Raw genomic sequence first — 18,513 nt, 5'->3', positions numbered from 1 at the left:
GTAGCCATTTTATAGACCTTCTGTTTGTCGAGCCACTCTCTTTGCCTGCTTGGGGACGGGGTCTCAATATATCTTTGTTCGGCTGCCATCACTTCCCTTCTAAGGTCCTCCTCCCATATCCTAGACTCTCTCTGTACCCTTGCCACTCTCTGGATTAGCAAACCCCTCAAATAGGCCTTCAGCGAATCCCAGACCACTCCAGGCTTTGCCGAGCCTGTGTTTATTTCGACATATTCTTTCAGGCTATTTAACAGCTCCTGTGAGTCTCCCAACAGTTCAAGCCAGTATGGACTAATTTTCCACTCTCTTTGAGAGGTCTTCTTACTCCTCCTAATCACTAAGTCCAATGGTGAGTGGTCTGAGATTCCCCTTGGCCCATATTCTATCTTCTCAACCATGCCCAGAGCCAACTCGTTTCCCAAGGCCATGTCGATTCTGGACAAAGTAGCATGGGAGCTAGATAGACAAGAATATTGTCGGATACAAGGATGTCGGGTACGCCAAATGTCCTTTAATCCCATCTCATCCAGAAATTGGGCCAGTCGGCTCCCTTGTTCCATATTTGAATCGTATGTCGAGGGGAATCTGTCATAGGCTCTGTCTAGCACTTCATTATAGTCTCCCACTGCTATTAAGGGAATGTCAGTTTTGTCCAACATAAATTCCACCAATTTCTGTAGGACATCAAACTTAAATGGGGGGGGGATATAAATATTGGCGATAATATACTGCTTATTTTCAATAGAGCAAGCCAGGAACACATACCGCCCCTGCTCGTCTATCGAACTTCTCTCACATGTAAATGGCACACCTTTCCCCACCATTATGCTCACTCCTCTCGAATATGAGGAGTGTACGGAATGGTAGCGAAACGGGAATTTTCGTAGACCCAGTTGGGTCATCGTGTCCTTGGTCAGGTGTGTCTCCTGTAAGCAGAGTATCCCTGGCCCCCTTCCCTCCATTGAGGCCAGCACCAGTGCTTTCTTAGTGGGGTCCCCTAGCCCTCGTACGTTCCATGATTTAATCCTCAAAGCCATGGACTAAATAAAGTAGTAATGACATAAAATAAGCATAGTATAGAGCATCCAATTTTTTCTCATCCCCTTCTCTCTCCTCTTCCCCATCCCTCTGCCACTTATCAAAACCAAGACCTCTCCTCTCCTCTATGATGACCAAGATACCTCTTTCCCCCAAAATTCCCTCCCATTTTTCCCCTCCCCCTCCCATCCTCCCCCCTCCCCAATCTCCCCTCCCCCCTGCCCACCTGGGCTTCCCCGTAGGGCTTCACCTGTGACCTCACCACCCTCACCTAACCACAACCATCCTCCCATTCTCGCACTTATTCACCTCTCTCCCTCAGCAGAGGAGCGAGAGCCTCTCATCTCCCCCCCCATCCCCCTACTCAAATTCAAGTTCCGAGCCTCCATCTCTCAGGGCCAAGAAAGAGAATATCTGCCCCCCCCCCCCTACCAAAAAAAAAAAAAAAAAAAAAAAAAAAAAATTAAAAAAAAAAAAAAGGGGGAAAAAAGGGGGGGGAGTAAAGAAAGGAGGAAGGAGAAGGGGGACTCCACGGTTGATCAAATTAGTCAAATTAGTCCAATTATCGATCAACTTACCCAACCTACATAATTGGAGTCATTAGCGTAATAAGAGTGAACATAGTACCCCCCTACCCCCGAGTTAGTTGGGTAAACCAATTATCCGTGTGTGTGGTAACTCAGGCAGACTAGAACCTCTAATAGTGTATAAATAAGCATAATACAAAAAGTGTCAATAAAAGTGTCAATTGATTCAAAGCAACACCCTCTATACCCTAAATGCCCCCCTTCCCCTTACAGAAAAAGACGGGTCCCCCTCCCTCACCACCTACCCCCTCTCCCTGAAACAAGAAGAGAAAGCCTCAAAGTAGTGGAATATTTAGTGCCGTTAATCTTATAGTGCAAGTTTCCTTGTATACACAATCGAACTATATATATATATATACACATAAAAAAAATATATAAAATATATGCCCCCCCCCCACCACCTACCCCCCCTCCCTCTCCCTGTAGCAAGAAGAGAAAGCCTCAAAGTAGTGAAATACTTAGTGCCATTAATCTTATAGTGCAAATTTTCTTGTATACCCAAACAAACTAAAAAAAAAAAAAAAAAGGGCCAATTGTCTGTAGATATAAAAGCTTAAAAAACTTAAACAGATCAAGATCATTAGCAATTTACAAGTCAACATTGTATGGCTATATAAGCAACAGTAAGTGACAGTGGGTACGTATCACACCCTAGCTAAAAGAAAAAAAACCCCCCCAAAAATAGTGAGTCATTATAGTCATTATAGTGTTATTATTCTATAATATTATTCTCCTTGTGTACTCAATCAAAATGTGAAACCCCCCCCCCCCCCCCTCCCCACAAAATAGTGAGTCTTTATAGTGTTATTCATCTTGTGGTGTTTTTCTCCTTGTGTAAACAATCAAGTTGTGAAAAAAAAAAAAAAAAAAAAAGGAGAAATTATTTCGGTAGCATAGCTACTACCTAACAAAAAAAAAAAAAAAAAAAAAAAAAAAAAAAAAAAAAAAAAAAAAAAGGGGGGGATGTCCTTCCAAGCAAAAAAGGAGGGGAGACATATAGTTATGTTGTATTAATGTCTAGAGATCCTTGCTGTTTACCTCCAGCCATTGTGCCACCTCTGCCGGTGAGTTGAAAAAAAAAGTCCTGCCCAGGGCTATAACCCGTAGCCGGGCCGGGTACTGTAAGGCATATACCACCTTGTGGTGCTGTAGGGTACGTTTTATTTGCGTAAATTCGGCTCTGCGTTTTTGCAAATCGGGAGAGAAATCGGGGTAAAAGGAAATTCTCACTCCCTCATACATGATATCTCCCATTTCCCTGGCTTTTTGGAGCAGAGTGACTTTGTCGCCATAATAGAAGAACTTAAAGAGTAATGATCTAGGGCGCCCTCCTTCCTGCGGGGGTTTGAAAGGAACCCGATGAGCCCTTTCAATAGAAAAAAATGACGAGAACGTGGCTGGGCCAAAAATGTCCCTAAGCCAGCCCTCCATGAAAGCTATAGTGTTGGATCCCTCCCTGCGTTCCGGAAGACCAATCACTCGAACATTATTCCTTCGAAGTCTATTCTCGACTTCGTCCAATTTGGCTGCTTGTTGATTCGTTTTCTCCTGTAGACCCCTGAGTTCCTTCTCAAAGGGGTACAGGGTATCCTCCACCGTACTCACTCGTTCTTCCAAGGTGGTAACTCTTTCCACAGTTTTGCGTATATCCTGATGTATTGAAACAAGCTCATCACTCAAGTTCTTTAACTGATTATCAAAGCCCACCATGTATTGCTTACAGTCATTAACAGCTCGCAAGACATCCCTCAATGTGGGGTCTTCTACTAGTTCAGGGCCGGGTACGGTAATATGATCAGGTATCGTAAGCGTAGCCAATGCAGACGCAGCTCCATGTACCTCCCCCCCAGGTCCTTTAGTAGTAGTCAAGGCTTTAGTCCCAGTTAAATTTGTGGGGTTAGTTGATTTAGAGCCCACCGACCCCTGACTTTTCCTAACCCCCGATGAGCCCACGGAGCCCTTGGGCTGTGTAGCTGGTGGTGATGGGCCTCCTTTAGTGGGCGTTTGGGATATGGGCTGAGATGGATGAAAGAAACGGTCCAGTTTAGCCGCTGCAGCCTGGCCACCCCTCTCCTTTCCCTTAGCGGACCGTGTGGTAGGGGCTCCTTCTAAATTTTGCAGGTCCTCAGGCCCACGTTTATTAGTCATGGTAAACATGGAGGAGAAAAAAAAAAAAAGAGAAAAAAAAAAAAAAGGGAGAGGGAGATACAAAGGAAAATATCCCAACTATATTAAAAGGAAAGGAGGGGGGACAAGTCTCCCAGGGGCTCCCAAGGACTTTCTAGGACCCCGTATCTGAAGGTAGTCTATTATTAATAAAAAAGGAAACACGGAGATTCACACTGTTTCCAACGCAATGGGCAATAAGCACCGAGAACCACCAAAGAGCATTAAATACTTGTCCCTGCGTATTTCAGAAGTTGTCTCCTTACCAATACCCTCGCATGCAAAGTGACTCTTTCCACTTTGCCTCTATGCAATCCTCTGGTAGCTCTAATAATACCCCTGGGATCTCTCCCCCACTCTCAATGGCTCAGCTGAATCCCGATCCTCAGTGTAAGGGAGAACAGCAGCCAAAAGACTCTTGTATGTATTCAAAATAGTCCACACAAATGGGAGAACAAATTGATCTTCCTTTTTTTTTTTTTTTCTTTCTTTCCCCTTTTCTTAAGGAATGTTCAAATCCTCTCCTTTCCCTTCCTTTCCTCTCCCCCCTTCTTAAACAGTAGTTGAGATCGCTTTCATTGTTCCTTTAATAATAATGATCTATTAATGTCAGAAAGAGAGAGGAGCCACAAAGACAAAATCCCAAATGCCAAATGTTCAAGCAGCTACCAGGGAACTGCTAAGTAGTTTATACTTGCGCGTTGGAGCAGGCTTCTCCTTACCAGTACCTCCACTGCAGATAACAGTCTATTATTAAGAGTCAATAATTTGGGAAGGAGGGACATTCAGCAGTGTTACTGTACTGGAAGCGTAAGTGACCCCCAAGGAGGCTTGAGTGGTTATCGCTACAGCAAATTCAAATTGAAAGACAGTCCCCTTTAAGCAGGCTAAGAATGTTTACTAAGGCAAATAGTGCAGATACTAAAACGAGAAGCATAGATAGCCTTAAATGTTTGTCCCTGCGTGTGGCAACAGATGTCTTCTTACCAGTACCCTGGCGCGTAATGTAACAGTCCCCCGCTGGGTCCGGTAGTGTCTCAGCTGGATCCAGTCTCTCTCCTCCGGTTCACCGGTTCTTCACCTCCCGATCCGCACAGCCTCACAGTAGACAGCGCAGCAGGAAAACACGCAGGAAAACACGCTCGCGGGATCCTGAAGTCTCGCGAGATCCCGGGAGGCAGCCTGAGCCCGAGCCGGCTCCGTCCAAGCAGGGAAACACAGCCAGGGGACCCGCTCACAGTTTGACACCCAGCGGCGTCTGATCTCCGACTCCCAATCGGCCGAGCAAGGTCCGAACAGGAGGTAAGGCTCAAAGGCTAAGGGCTATGATTGCCGGGGATAGAGTTCCATTTTCAGGTGTTGTACAGCGGCGTGGTTTTCACACAGGAGAGGGGAGGCGAGGTCCTCGCTCACTCACACCATCTCACACCATCTCTCTCGCTCTCGCTCTCGCTCTCACACCCTCCTGCATCCGGTCACGCCCTCCCAATCACTGGAAGTTTAATATGGCACCTAATGGCAAAGAACTCTCTGAGGATCTGAAAAAAAATAATTGTTACTCTACATAAAGATGACATAGGCTATAAAAATATTGCCAAGACCCTGAAACTGAGCTGAAGCACGGCGGCCAAGACCATACAGCAGTTTAACAGGACAGGTTCCACTCAGAACAGGCCTCACCATGGTCGATCAAAGAAGTTGAGTGCACGTGTTCAGCATCATATCCAGAGATTGTCCTTGGGAAATAGAGGTATGGGTGCTGGCAGCATTGCTGCAGAGGATGAAGGGGTGCTCAGATCATACGCTGCACACTGCATCAAATTGGTCTGCATGGCTGTCATCCCAGAAGGAAGCAGACTAAGGACATAGATTACTGGAACCATGTCCTGTGGTCTGATGTGACCAAGATAAACTTATTTGGTTCAGATGGTGTCAAGCGTTTGTGGCAGCAACCAGGTGAGGAGTACAAAGACAAGTGTGTCTGGCCTACGGTCAAGCATGGTGGTGGGAGTGTCATGGTCTGGGGCTGCATAAGTGCTGCTGGCACAGGGAAGTTACAGTTCATTGAGGGAACCATCAATGCCAACATGTACTGTGACATACGGAAGCAGAGCATGATTCCCTCCCTTCGGAGACTGGGCCTCAGGGCAATTTTCTAACATGTTAATGACCCCAAACACCCCTTTAAGATGTCCACTGCCTTGCTGAAGAAGCTGAGGGTAAAGGTGATGGACTGGCCAAGCATGTCTCCAGACCTAAACCCTTTTGAGCAGCTGTGGGACATCCTAAAATGCAAGGTGGAGGAGCACAAGGTCTCTAACACCCACCAGCTCTGCAATGTCATCATGGAGGAGTGAAAGAGACTCCAGTGGCAACCTGTGAATCTCTGGTGAACTCCATGCCAAAGAGGGTAAAGGCAGTGCTGTAAAATAATGGTGGCCCCACAAAATATGCACACTTTGGGCCCAATTTGAACATTTTCACTTAGGGATGTACTTACTTTTGTTGCCAGCGGTTTAGACATTAATGGCTGTGTGTTGAGTTATTTTGAGGGGACGGCAAACTTACACTGTTATAAAAGCTGTACACTCACTACATTACATTGTAGCAAGGTGTAATTTATTCAGTGTTGTCACATGAAAATATATAATAAAATACTTACAAAAATGTGAGGGGTGTACTCACTTTTGTGAGATACTGTATATAAACACAAACACACACACACACACTGTATCTACACTGTGTTTGTAGCCATTGTTTTTTTTTACATTAAATCTGGGGGTTGTCTGGTTAAACCATTTTGTATGCTAATGTGAGCTGGGAGCCAGGTCTTTCTTTTGTTGCACGTGGCCTTCTAAAAATGCACCACTGTACATATGCAATCTGCCTGGGATTTCCATGGAGCCTCCTGGGATGCATTATGTCAGTATCCCAGGAAACTTCAGGAAGGGGGGGAGGGGGGCTTAAAGTACATAGAGAGTGTGTAAGCCCATTTGAAATATATAGGCTGATTTACTAAAGACATATAGGCTGTTCATTTTGTAAGGAAGTTTTCACTTTGCAAGGATATTTTTCCTAAGCTTAGTAAATGAGCTGAAGCTTTGCTGACCTCCATTATCCAGACATGTGTAAGCAAAAATATGTATATTTTTTACGTTCATGTGATTGTGATTGTGATTCATGTGCAAATTCCTTGTAAAGTGAACAGCCTATTTGCCTTTAGTCAATCTACCCCAATGTTTCCAGAGGAGTGTTCTGATTGCCTGTACTCTAAACAATAAGGGCAAAAGGAAAACGTATTATTAAACTGATGGTAAAAAACAAGCTGAGTTTTCAAAATGTAAACTGTGTTTTGACATTAAAGCAGTTGCAAGTGAAGTTAAAAATAAATTAACCGCAATAACTGAGGTCTTGATTTCTCACCCTCCAAAACACTTTAAGTAGTTACTGCTTTTACATATTACTTTAAACACCCTTTTAGTGTTTGAAACCACACACGTATCCTGTGAAATATGCATGTTTACAATTATTTGTTCAATCATTTATTCTTTCCTAATGTAAAAAGTGATACTAATGTTTAAAATCTAAATATATTAATGAATATTTGTTGATTTACTCATAATGACATATCACTGTTACCTTCTCCTTTATGTTACGTATTTTTTTTGTACAAGATTTTAATAAACTCAATAAAAATTTACTTATTAGAAATCAAGTTTATTAGATGTAGAGAGGCCTATAACACAGGAAGAAATATGTATTGCACTAAAGCAGACAGCTACAAGAAAGAGCCCAGGACTGGATGGGTTCCCTGCAATTTATTATAAAAAGTTTAAAGATCAACTGGTACCAAAACTATTCTCCTATTGGAATGCTATTAAGGAAGGGGTAGAAATAAAGGAAAGAATCGCTGCCATTGATACCAAAAGAAGGAAAGGATATAACACAAGTGCTAATAGCTAGCTACAAACCAATATCACTATTGAATGCAGATACAAAACTTTATGCTAAAGTATTAGCCTCAAGATTGAATGGACTAATTCCGGAGTTGATACACACTGATCCAGTGGGGTTCATCGCAGGTAGGGAAGGAAGAGATAACGGGGTAAAAACTCTGTTATTAATACAAAACAATTAAAGAGATGGACCCCCAGATCTATTACTGGCAATAGATGCAGAGAAAGCATTTGACAGGGTAGAAAGGGTAGACTGGGGATTCTTGTTAGCTACAATAGAGGTAATAGGGATTGGCCCAAGAATGACTCAATGAATTAAAACGTTATTGAAACAGCCAACAGCAGCAGTAAAGTTGAATGGGACCTTATCATTACCTTTTGAAATGTTTAATGGAACAAGACAGTGGTGTCCCCTTTCACCCCTTCTGTTTGTATTTACATTGGAGCCCTTATTAGCTACTATCAGGAATAGTGTAGACATAAAAGGAATAAGAATATGAGAAGAGGAACATAAAGTGCCAGCATATGCAGACGATATTCTGTTTTATGTGTCTAGTCCTAGAACAACGATAAAAAACATAATGAAAGTACCTTATTACAGAGAACTATCGAATCTAAAAGTTAACCCTACAAAATCTGAAACTTTAAATATCAATATGGATAGGAAAGAGGAACAAAACCTAAAAGGAGAATTCCCATTTACATGGCAGAAAAAAATAGGTTATTTAGGAATAATGTTAACAGCACCTATAAAAGATATAGACCAGTGATGGCGAACCTTGGGACCCCAGATGTTTTGGAACTACATTTCCCATGATGCTCAATTACACTGCAGACTGCATGACCATTATGGAAAATGTAGTTCCAAAACATCTGGGGTGCCAAGGTTTGCCACCACTGATACTGTATAGACCATACAAATTATATTCCATTATTAAATGAGATAAAAGAAGAAATAAGGAAAATCTCAATGAGACCACTATCTTGGATAGGGCGTATAAACATCATTAAGATGGGAATCCTATGAAAGGTGCTTTATAAGTTTCAGGTGCTCCCAATATATGTCCCACAAAACTTACTTTAAGACAATAAAGAAGACGATACTTAAATTCATATGGCAGCATAAAAAGCAGAGAATTCAGTTTGCAGTGATTAGTAAAGATAAAAGACATGGAGGATCAGCTTTAGCCGATTTTAAAAGATATTTTAATGCAGTTTTGCTATCAAGAATTATAGATTGGACATTTAATGCACGAGAAAAAAGTTTGGTTACAATAGAAAATACATTGAGTAAGACACTTGCATAAGGTGATATGGGTACCACAACAATTTAGTAATTCTTATAAAGATACAAGTGTGATAACAATGGATGTAGTTAGGATTTGGGATTTAAAGCGGAGTTCCAGCATTTTTTTATGTTTATTAAAAGTCAGCAGCTACAAAAAGCATAGCTGCTGGCTTTTAATAAACATACACTTACCTGCTCCACTGTCCAGCGCCGCACCGCCCAGAGCTCCGCTCCTCTCCCCGCCTCTCCGCCGGCTCCTCCATCCTAACTGTGGGCACCCGGCCGTGACAGCTTTCGGCTTCACGGCCGGGCACTCACTGCGCTACCTGATTGGACAGGCGATCGCCTGGGACCTGTCACGCGCCTACAGGGAGGGGCCGCTGTAGGCGATATGACGTATTGCCTAAGCGTCCCTAGGCGGAAGGAGGAAGTGGGACAGGAAGTCCCACTCCTCCTGAAGCCCCCACCCCCCCCCAAAAAAAATACATCCAAATGTGGCATGTAAGGGGGCGAGGAGTGGTTTAATCGGAAGTTCCACTTTTGGGTGGAGCTCCGCTTTAAAGGGGTTGTAAAGGTACAATTTGTTTTCCCTAAATATCTTCCTTTACCTTAGTGCAGTCCTCCTTCACTTACCTCATCCTTCAATTTTGCTTTTAAATTTCCACATTTCTTCTGAGAAATCCTCACTTCCTATTCTTCTGTCTGTAACTCCACACAGTAATGCAAGGCTTTCTCCCTGGTGTGGAGTGTTGTGCTCGCCCCCTCCCTTGAGAGGGGAGGGGACGAGCAGGAGAGTCAGGATGCCCACTAACACACAGCTCCTTTCTCTATCTGCAACTTAGAGAGCGTCCTGACTCTCCTACTCGCCCCCTCAATAGAGGGAGCGAGCACGACACTCCACACCATGGAGAAAGCCTTGCATTACTGTGTGGAGTTACAGACAGAAGAACATGAAGTGAGGATTTCTCAGAAGAAATAAGGACATTTAAAAGCAAAATCGAAGGATGGGGTAAGTGAAGGAGGACTGCCCTGAGGTAAAGGAAGATATTTAGGGGAATTTTTTTTTTACCTTTACTACTCCATTAATGCACAAGCAAAATTAATGGGAAACTAATTCAACTTTCAAGAACCAATTATTTTTTACCTGCTGGAATTTGTATTTTATGAATGAGATTATGAGTAAAGTATGAGTATTTTGTATAATGTTAAACTTAATAAAAAATAAAAAATAAATCAAGGTTATTCATTTGCACAGTTAGATGCATACCGTACATGTATTGAGAGAAACTATAGGGGACATTTTAAATGGCTTTATACTTATTATATCACATGCATCTGGGATGAATGAGACTCCCTCTTAAAGGGAACTTGCAAGGACGGGAATATAGGAGCTCGCAATGCTGAATTATTTTTAAAGGTGAAAGTTCCAGGACTGTCATTCCAATCCACCTAGTGAACCACTTACCTTGAATAAGCACAAAGCCAGTGACATCTAAAACTTAATCACTCCTATAAAAAAGACTTGCCCCAAGTCAGTCACTTGTTATGTTAGGAATCCATGATATTGGTAATGACCCTGGAGTGAAAAACACTAAGTCAGCAATTGAAGATCACATACGTCTGTCCTCATGGGCTTCTTTAGAGCTAGGGTACGCTTCAACTTGCACAGATTTCTTCTTACTTCCTGTTGTGTCTTTAGGACAGGAAGTGAAGGGAAACCTCTTCAACAGGACAAAGGCATCAAAAAATAAACATACATGGGTATTAACCCTTTTCTAAAGTTTTGGCAGTACATAAACTTTAATTTCCTTCTAAAGCTGTTCACAATCACCTGTTTAGAAACACATTGATTTATGAGATGACTGACAACAAGTGGTTACATTTCTCAGTGACAACAGATTACAATCACTTGTGCATCCCTAGATTTGAGGTGCCCACACATGATGCAGTCTTTATCACCTGGATTCTTCTGGTAAACCATTGTTTGTAGGCAAACAGCCACTGCTAGTCAAGGCTTGTTATGGGAGGAGAGATTGTCCACATGTTAAGTGTTAGGAACTTTACTCTTGTATAAATGTTATGTTTGAATGCAAGTTTCAATACTTCAATAAACTTTGTGGGTAAAGTAACTTTTCAACGGCTTAATAAAAAAAGTACAATCATATACATTCTATGACTATTTGTAAAGTAAAACTAGCTGCACATAACTACTCTTTAAAAGTAACACTAATCCATATTACATCCCATCTAACTTGTAATATTATTTACAACTTCGCTCCTTAGAGCTGACGAAAAGCGATCCTTCTTTCCTGTGCACCATAGATTCCAAGAATGGATCTACGCAGCCATTCACCTGGTAAGAAATCATAATAACAGCTGTCAAATGATTCCTAACAGGCAATGGCTCCTTGTACCAATATGTCAGTAGTAGGATTAATGTGTATTTCTCTACAGCATTCCAATTTCACAGGTTGCAGGAAAGCTCTGACAGATATTGCTTATGGAGTTTATTATATATGTCGTAGGCATGTAAGGGGGCGAGGAGTGGATTAAGTGGAAGTTCCACTTTTGGGTGGAACTCCGCTTTAAGTCCTGACTTAAGCCATGTTTCTGCACTTCCTGTTTGTCAGATTTTTGTGCTCTCTCCAGCCAATACCTCGCTCTTGTCACTCCTTCGCTACCGATATTTTGCTTGTTCCTTTGACTTTGCTTATGGTTATACTTGATCCCAACCTGCAACCACTTGTTATTGACCCATGGCTTGTTTACTGACTACTCTTTGGCTTGATTTCTACCTGCAATATCTGCAACTGGACACTGGTTTGCTCACCTCCTGGAGGGGCGATCCTGAGGAATGCGACCTGGTACTAACATGCAGCAAAACCACCATCAGGAGCGCTGGGGAAGACCAATTAGTACTTAGACCATGCACCTCAGGTGAGCCTGCATCATCCGCCAGGGTGACCTGCTTGTTCACTTATACAGCTGATCAGTTGTAGCCCTATACTGCTATAGATGCTGGTCTCCGAGCCTGACCCCTGACCATGACAAAGAGTTACAAAAACTGGTTTCAACTTTTCTGTGATGGAAAGACAAGAAATGTGGGGAATGCACATGCACTAAAAGTTAAAGTAAATCATATCAGTTCCACTTAAACTTTCTGTACAAACAAGAAACAACTTATATTGTTAACTTGAATTCAATGTACATAGAATTATTATTACTATTCTGTTTTTTGAGAAATGTATATTAATAACAAAGTAAAATAAGTTCAATGAATGATTTTCCTAGCAGGCAAACATACTGCATCCTTATAGTTTATACTTAACATTACCATTCACTGCCAGCACAATATGCCACCTACACTCAAAATCATAATGACACAGGCAACACCCAGATGGGTTGTAACATGACTTCCCCGAGACTAAATAAATTAAAACGAAGGCAGTGTTGTCACTGTGTTGACTGTATGAATTGTTAGCCCATTTGTAAAAAAAAAAGCATACACTACAGAAATACAGAATTTAGTGTGTACTTTGTGCTAGTTTATCCAAGCCTAAACACCTGGTAAATATGAACAAGGCCAAGAAGTTCTGTTTTATACAATGCATGGAGTACATATTACATAACTCTCTTTAGAAAACCATAGCATTCTGCAAAACCACTGTCACGATGGCACCCTGTGTTTAATGTTTAGTTTCCAACTGAACATTATATAAAAGCCCAAATCCTCATGTAATAGACCAAAAAACAAATAAAATTGATACCGCTTGAATGCCCCAATCTGTTATCCTAGGCGACTAGCCAAAATGTTTGTAGGTGCTGGTCAGGTTAAATACTTGTTTCTCTGATACATCGAGGGCTACAACAAAATGGTGCCAGTTTGTACACTGCCTTGGCATATAGTGAACTATTTTTAGTAAAAAATGGCTTCAGCTCTTAGAGGGTTTTTCCCCCTTAGAGGGTAGGAGACCAAACGGAAGCCATTTTTTTACTAAGAGGCATTCACTTTATGCTAAGACAGTGTGCAGACGACATCATTTTGTTATACTGTAGTCCCAAATCCTCATTGTTGTAGCTTCTCCAGTAAAGGTGAACTGTAGGTTAAGTAAAAAATACCTTTGCAGTGACACCCCCCACATTGCAAGGCTTAATTGCTTGATTAGATAGCACTTCCATCTGTTCTCCAACACTCTCTGTATTTAAAGTGAACCTTAACCTTCTTAAAGTGCTTTAAATACTTTTCCAGAGTTCAGCTTTAAGCTGGCCAAAATTGTTACAGATTTATAGTAAAAATCACCTACATTTCAATGAACTTGATAGGGTTCAATGAAGCAGTCATTTGACACGCTGAATTATTTTTCCATTAGACTAAAGAATACTGTATATTAAAGCTAAGTACATATTTCCGTTCATTTGTTATTTTCTGTTCAAAAAGTTTTATTGAAAGATCAGTGTACAGGCAGTCAGGCACAAATATGTCCAAATCTCAATGGAATACACTCAGTTTTCAAAAGGAAATAGGTTTCACAAATTTGGTTGTATAAATAAGAAGGCCAGTATGGTGGCCTGAGTTTATGGGAGGAGCCCGGAGGGTATTTAAGCAGCCCACTCACACATGCTCTTTGTCGGTTCAGTGTGCGGTACTACACGTCACTGGGTCGACTCTTCCCAGCTCACCTCATGTCCGTGAGTCTGCGCATTCAATCGTATTCGACACCCTCCCGCCATTCCCTTTTTCAGGGCACCTCTCAGCATATCCTTCTTCAATTAACTACCCATTACTTACCTTGGGTATGCCCCCTTTTCTTGGCATACTGACCAGACCACCAAGGCACACTTCAGGTCTATTTATGTTGTAAGTCTTATCGCGTAATTATGTGATCCACATCTCTCTCGGTCAGAGGGTAATGACCATAAATGTTACATATGGAACAATACAAAGCAAATCAGTAGAGCTTAAAACTATCCTAAAGGGCCATACAAAGTAACCCTGTCAGGCAGGGTAGAAACTGTGTTTAAAAGCTCCAATATACTATATGCAGAGTGCACCATAATAAGCCTATTGTAAAAAAAGAAAGAGATACAGTAGTTGTAAGAAAAACTAAAGAGAAAAAGGGGGAGAAAAGAAAAAGGAAGTAGGGAAAAGTGGGAAGTCTCTCAAAAGCCTTGTAGTGCATGTCAGCTCAACAACAGGGGGAAATCCATGTGTCCTAAGAAACTTCACTATGGTTCCAACAAAGACTGGTCAAAATTAGAAGGCACATGGTCAACCCAAGGTTGCCAAATTTGAAGGTGTTTTGGCACACGGTCAAGCAGGGTAGCTTCTATTTTACTATGGATCATAAATTGTGTTATTCTATTTTTAATCTCAAGGATACACAAAGTAGAAGTCTTCTAGGTTTTAGCAATGGTTCGCTTAGAAACAGTTGTCACATATAAGAGTAATTTGAATTGTAAGGACATCAAATACAGGGGATGTTCATTCAATAATGCTATGGTGGGGTCAAGTCAAAAGTAGACAGCAAATAGGGCAGACAGTATTCAAAACACTTCAGTCCAGTATGAGGAAACTATGGGTCAGGTCCCCCAAACGTGCATGTTCGTGTGACACTATCTCCACAGCCCCTAAAACAATTTGGGGGATAAGAGGGGAGTATTTCGGAAATTCTAGCCAGAACTAGATATTATCTAGTTAAAACCTTACAGTTGATTTCCAATGCTAAAATATTAACTATAGATGATTTAATGGATTGCCAGATATTCTGGCAATCCATTGGTTCCAGTAGGATATCAAGGTCAGCAGCCCAACGCGAGCTATAGAGAGGAAGTGTAAAACTTGGTGTAGAGATCAAATGGACATATATTTTAGATATCAAACCAGGAGCTTGAGGGTCTGAAGAACATATGTGCTCAAAGAGCATTTGAGATTAAAGTGAAAAAAAAAATATTACTGTATTTGACAATGTCTGAACACTGCTGACCTAGGAAGCTGGTGTTGCTCATGCAGAGATGCAAACAAATGAAAAGAAAAGTCTGTAACCAAGCAACCCAAGCGATAAAGTCCCAGGGATCGGCAAATGTGAAAAGAGGTTGGGGCTACATCACCAGGATAGAAAGAACGATGGCACAAAAAAAGATAAAGCAGGACATGTGGGGACTGCAAACAACATTAAATTCCCAAACTGTCCCATAAGGCTAGGTAATGAACTGTAATAGGGTTTGAGATTGACTTACACTCCTTAAGACAGAGCTAAAGGAGATAATTGACAACCGGGGGATTGGAAACTGCTTCTGCCAAACTAATCCAAAATGAGGAATCCTTGACTATGTGGTATTTTGCCAAATGAGCCAGTTTGGCTGCCTGATAGTATTTAATAAAATTAGGGAGGCCAAGGCTACCTTGTAGTTTACAGCGCATAAGAACCGATTTAGGCAGTTGCGGCTTAGCTGAACCCCATATATAGGTAATAATCTGGCGCTGCAGTATATGTAAATAATGAGGAGGGACTGTTGCAGGGAGTACTCTAAAAAGGTACAAGATTTTAAGAAATAGCGTTATTTTGACTACTGTAATGCGACCAAGCCAGGATACTTGTAGTGACGACCAGCGGGACATGAGGGATGTTAAATGAGCAAGCATTGCCGGGTAGTACACTTGAAACAGTTATGAAGGATGCAAAGTTAATTTAATAGCCAAGTAGGTAAGAGCATGTGTAGTTCATTTAAAAGAAAATAAGGGTTGTAATTGAGAGAGAACGTGGCGAGAGAGTGTAATATTGAGAGCCTGTGACTTTTGCTGATTCATATCTAAAGCAGATATCGAGGTAAATCGATCCAAGATACCAACCAGGTTAGGCGTCTTCAATTTTTTATTTCAATTGTAACATTTTTATTTTTGTATCATTCAACTTAAACATACTAGATTGTAGAATCAATCTGGAAGAGTGGTTAACTACAAAGTATGTGCAGGTGGTGAATAAAGAAGTCATATGACTATTTATATAGTGCATCGGTTTCCTTGTGGGACTAAATGCAGTTGCCCCCTGCCCTTTCATTTCCTATACAGTCATTCGGCTCTCAAAACCAAAGTAACTGGCAGCAAAGTCTAAAGAGACTCTGTCACTTTGCTCCTCTTTAAAGATCCCCCTTCTCTAAACACACCTTTGCAACGATCCCCTGACAATCCTTTGGGTCCTTTACTAAATATCTGATGCTTTCTGGTTAGTAAATACTTGTGACCTTCTTCTAGAATGCAGTGCTGAGACAATCACCAGCTCCAAACACTGTCACATGGGGCTGGGGAGGATGTCATTCATCTTGTGTAAGTAAGCACACCATATGTCAAATAGCTCACAAAGTGTTTGACTCTTGGCCCCAACAGGCGAATGCAGCGAGCACAGTTACTGTGTCTCTTTAACCCATTTTTTGGAGCTAGAGCGGAGCCATTCCTGAGACATGGTTCATATACGTTTTTATGAAAAACTGATTGAAAAGAACCCTTCATGATCCCAGTTCAAGCTTCCCTGCTTCAAACTTATAGTGTGATTTCTAATAATATGCCTCCACTGTGGGAAAAACGGATGATTTCATATGGCTGAAAAGTATTGCAGTGTGCCAAGAATGTGCTATAAATCTGCTGTGCCTTACATGTAGACACACGAACCACTCAATTTAAATTACAAACCATTACAGAATTAGTATGTTTCAAAAGATTAGATGTTCTGTAGCTAATATAATTATAGATAAATAAGCCCCAGTTTTATCTGAGTACAGTAAAATGATCCTTCAGTCCAGTCGGTACTTCTGACAAATCTATCATAAGCAACAAGTATGTTTTTACAGAGTAATTCTACGTCCCGATAAGGCCTGATTGGGTTTCTTCTCTGGAATGGACTGTTGTATTAATTTCTGAGCAATACTCAGATTACTGTAAGATTAAAATGAATGCAATTACATCTGTGTATCCTGTCCAAAAATGTAGACCTGGTAATGCACAATATTTCACAAGCTTTAGCCATGTTTTATACCCTTTGAAATATGGCAGTTGAAGGATGCATGCATTTCTTTACTTATATTGTGAACTTGGTTGAAATACGTTTATCACATTTAAACTGACTTGGCAAAGATGTGTGCAATGCACAAAAGTGTCAGTTTGCCCTTACAATGCCGATGAGATGTACTTGGAAAACATACCATATTTTTCACTCCATAAGATGCAACTGACCATAAGACGCACCTAGGTTTTAGAGGAGGAAAACAGGAAAAGGAAAAAATTCTGAACCAAATGGTGTACTAAAATGCCTGACCTGTTCCAAAGAAATGCAGACTTACCAGTGCCAATAAAATGCAGCCTGACTATTGCCATTATTAGGGTTGTCCCGATACCGAGCATTTGCGCGAGTACTTGTACTCGCGCAAATGCTCCCGATGCTTCACCGATACTCTTTTTTCACCCGAGAGCGGGTGGAGAGGGTGCGGAGAGGGTGCGGAGAGCCGGCGGAGAGGGGGCGGAGAGCAGAGCAGTCCTCGGTTATGTCACTAATGGAGGAGAGGAGAGCTGCTGCCGCTGCCACCATCTAGTCCCCAAAGAGAAAGCCAAGCCCGCCGCCGCCGCCTAGTTGATCAGCGCGGGGAACATAACAGCTTTCATTTGAATAGATGTGTGTTCCCCGCCGCGCGTTGTCATATATAGCCCCTCCCCTTTGTCCGGGCACTTTGATAGACAGATCACCCATCCCAGGATTGGACGGGTAATCTGTCTATCAAAGTGCCCGGACAAGGGGGGGGTGGCTATATATGACGACACGCGTCGGGGAACACACAGCTATTCAAATGAAAGCTGTTATGTTCCCCGCGCTGATCAACTAGACGGTGGCGGGGGGGTTGGCCTTGGCTTTCTCTTTGGGGACATGACTGCATTTGGGGACAAGGCTGAATTTGGGGACGAGGCTGCATTTGGGACATGGCTGCATTTGGGGACATGGCTGCATTTGGGGACACATGGCTGCATTTGGGGCTACATGGCTGCATTTGGGGATACATGGCTGCATTTGGGGACACATGGACACATTTAAAAAAAGTATCGGTAATCGGTATCGGCGAGTACATGAAAAAAGTATCGGTACTTGTACTCAGTCCTAAAAAAGTGGTATAGGGACAACCCTAGCCATTATGGCAGCCTGATCATTGCCATTAATGCAGCCTGATAATTACCAATAATGCAGCCTGACCATTGCCATTAATGCAGCCTGATAATTACCAATAATGCAGCCTGACTATTGCCATTAATGCAGCCTTACCATTGCCAATAAGGCAGCCTGACTATTTCCATTAATGTCACAATAGTTTAAGCCATGTTAGAATCTGTAAAACAAGAAAATATTTTGTAAGAGAGGATATCCTAGCAGAATGGTTTTCGGTGCCAAAAGCTGTGTACCTACAGACTCCAGTGATGGAGAGCTTGGCCTGCCATCCA

At 41.9% G+C, this 18,513-nt stretch overlaps 1 protein-coding gene across 6 annotated transcripts in view; it reads left to right on the top strand.

Annotated features, from left to right (window-relative positions):
• LOC120936658 (G-protein coupled receptor 87-like) overlaps nt 1–18,513 on the top strand; it is a 32,734-nt gene that overhangs the window by 11,784 nt on the left and 2,437 nt on the right. For 4 of the 6 annotated variants that reach the window (XM_040349166.1, XM_040349169.1, XM_040349165.1 and 1 more), the window contains one exon: nt 11,319–11,391. The exons of 1 other annotated variant lie outside the window; for it this stretch is intronic. In XM_040349166.1, the coding sequence (XP_040205100.1) occupies nt 11,367–11,391 (25 nt within the window). In that variant the 5' untranslated portion in view covers nt 11,319–11,366. One more of the 6 variants, XM_040349164.1, reaches the window with a different exon arrangement.

The sequence above is a fragment of the Rana temporaria genome, chromosome 4 (genome assembly GCF_905171775.1).
Source record: "Rana temporaria chromosome 4, aRanTem1.1, whole genome shotgun sequence".
NCBI classification, from domain to species: domain Eukaryota; kingdom Metazoa; phylum Chordata; class Amphibia; order Anura; family Ranidae; genus Rana; species Rana temporaria.
This window is presented reverse-complemented; position numbering and strand designations above follow the sequence as displayed.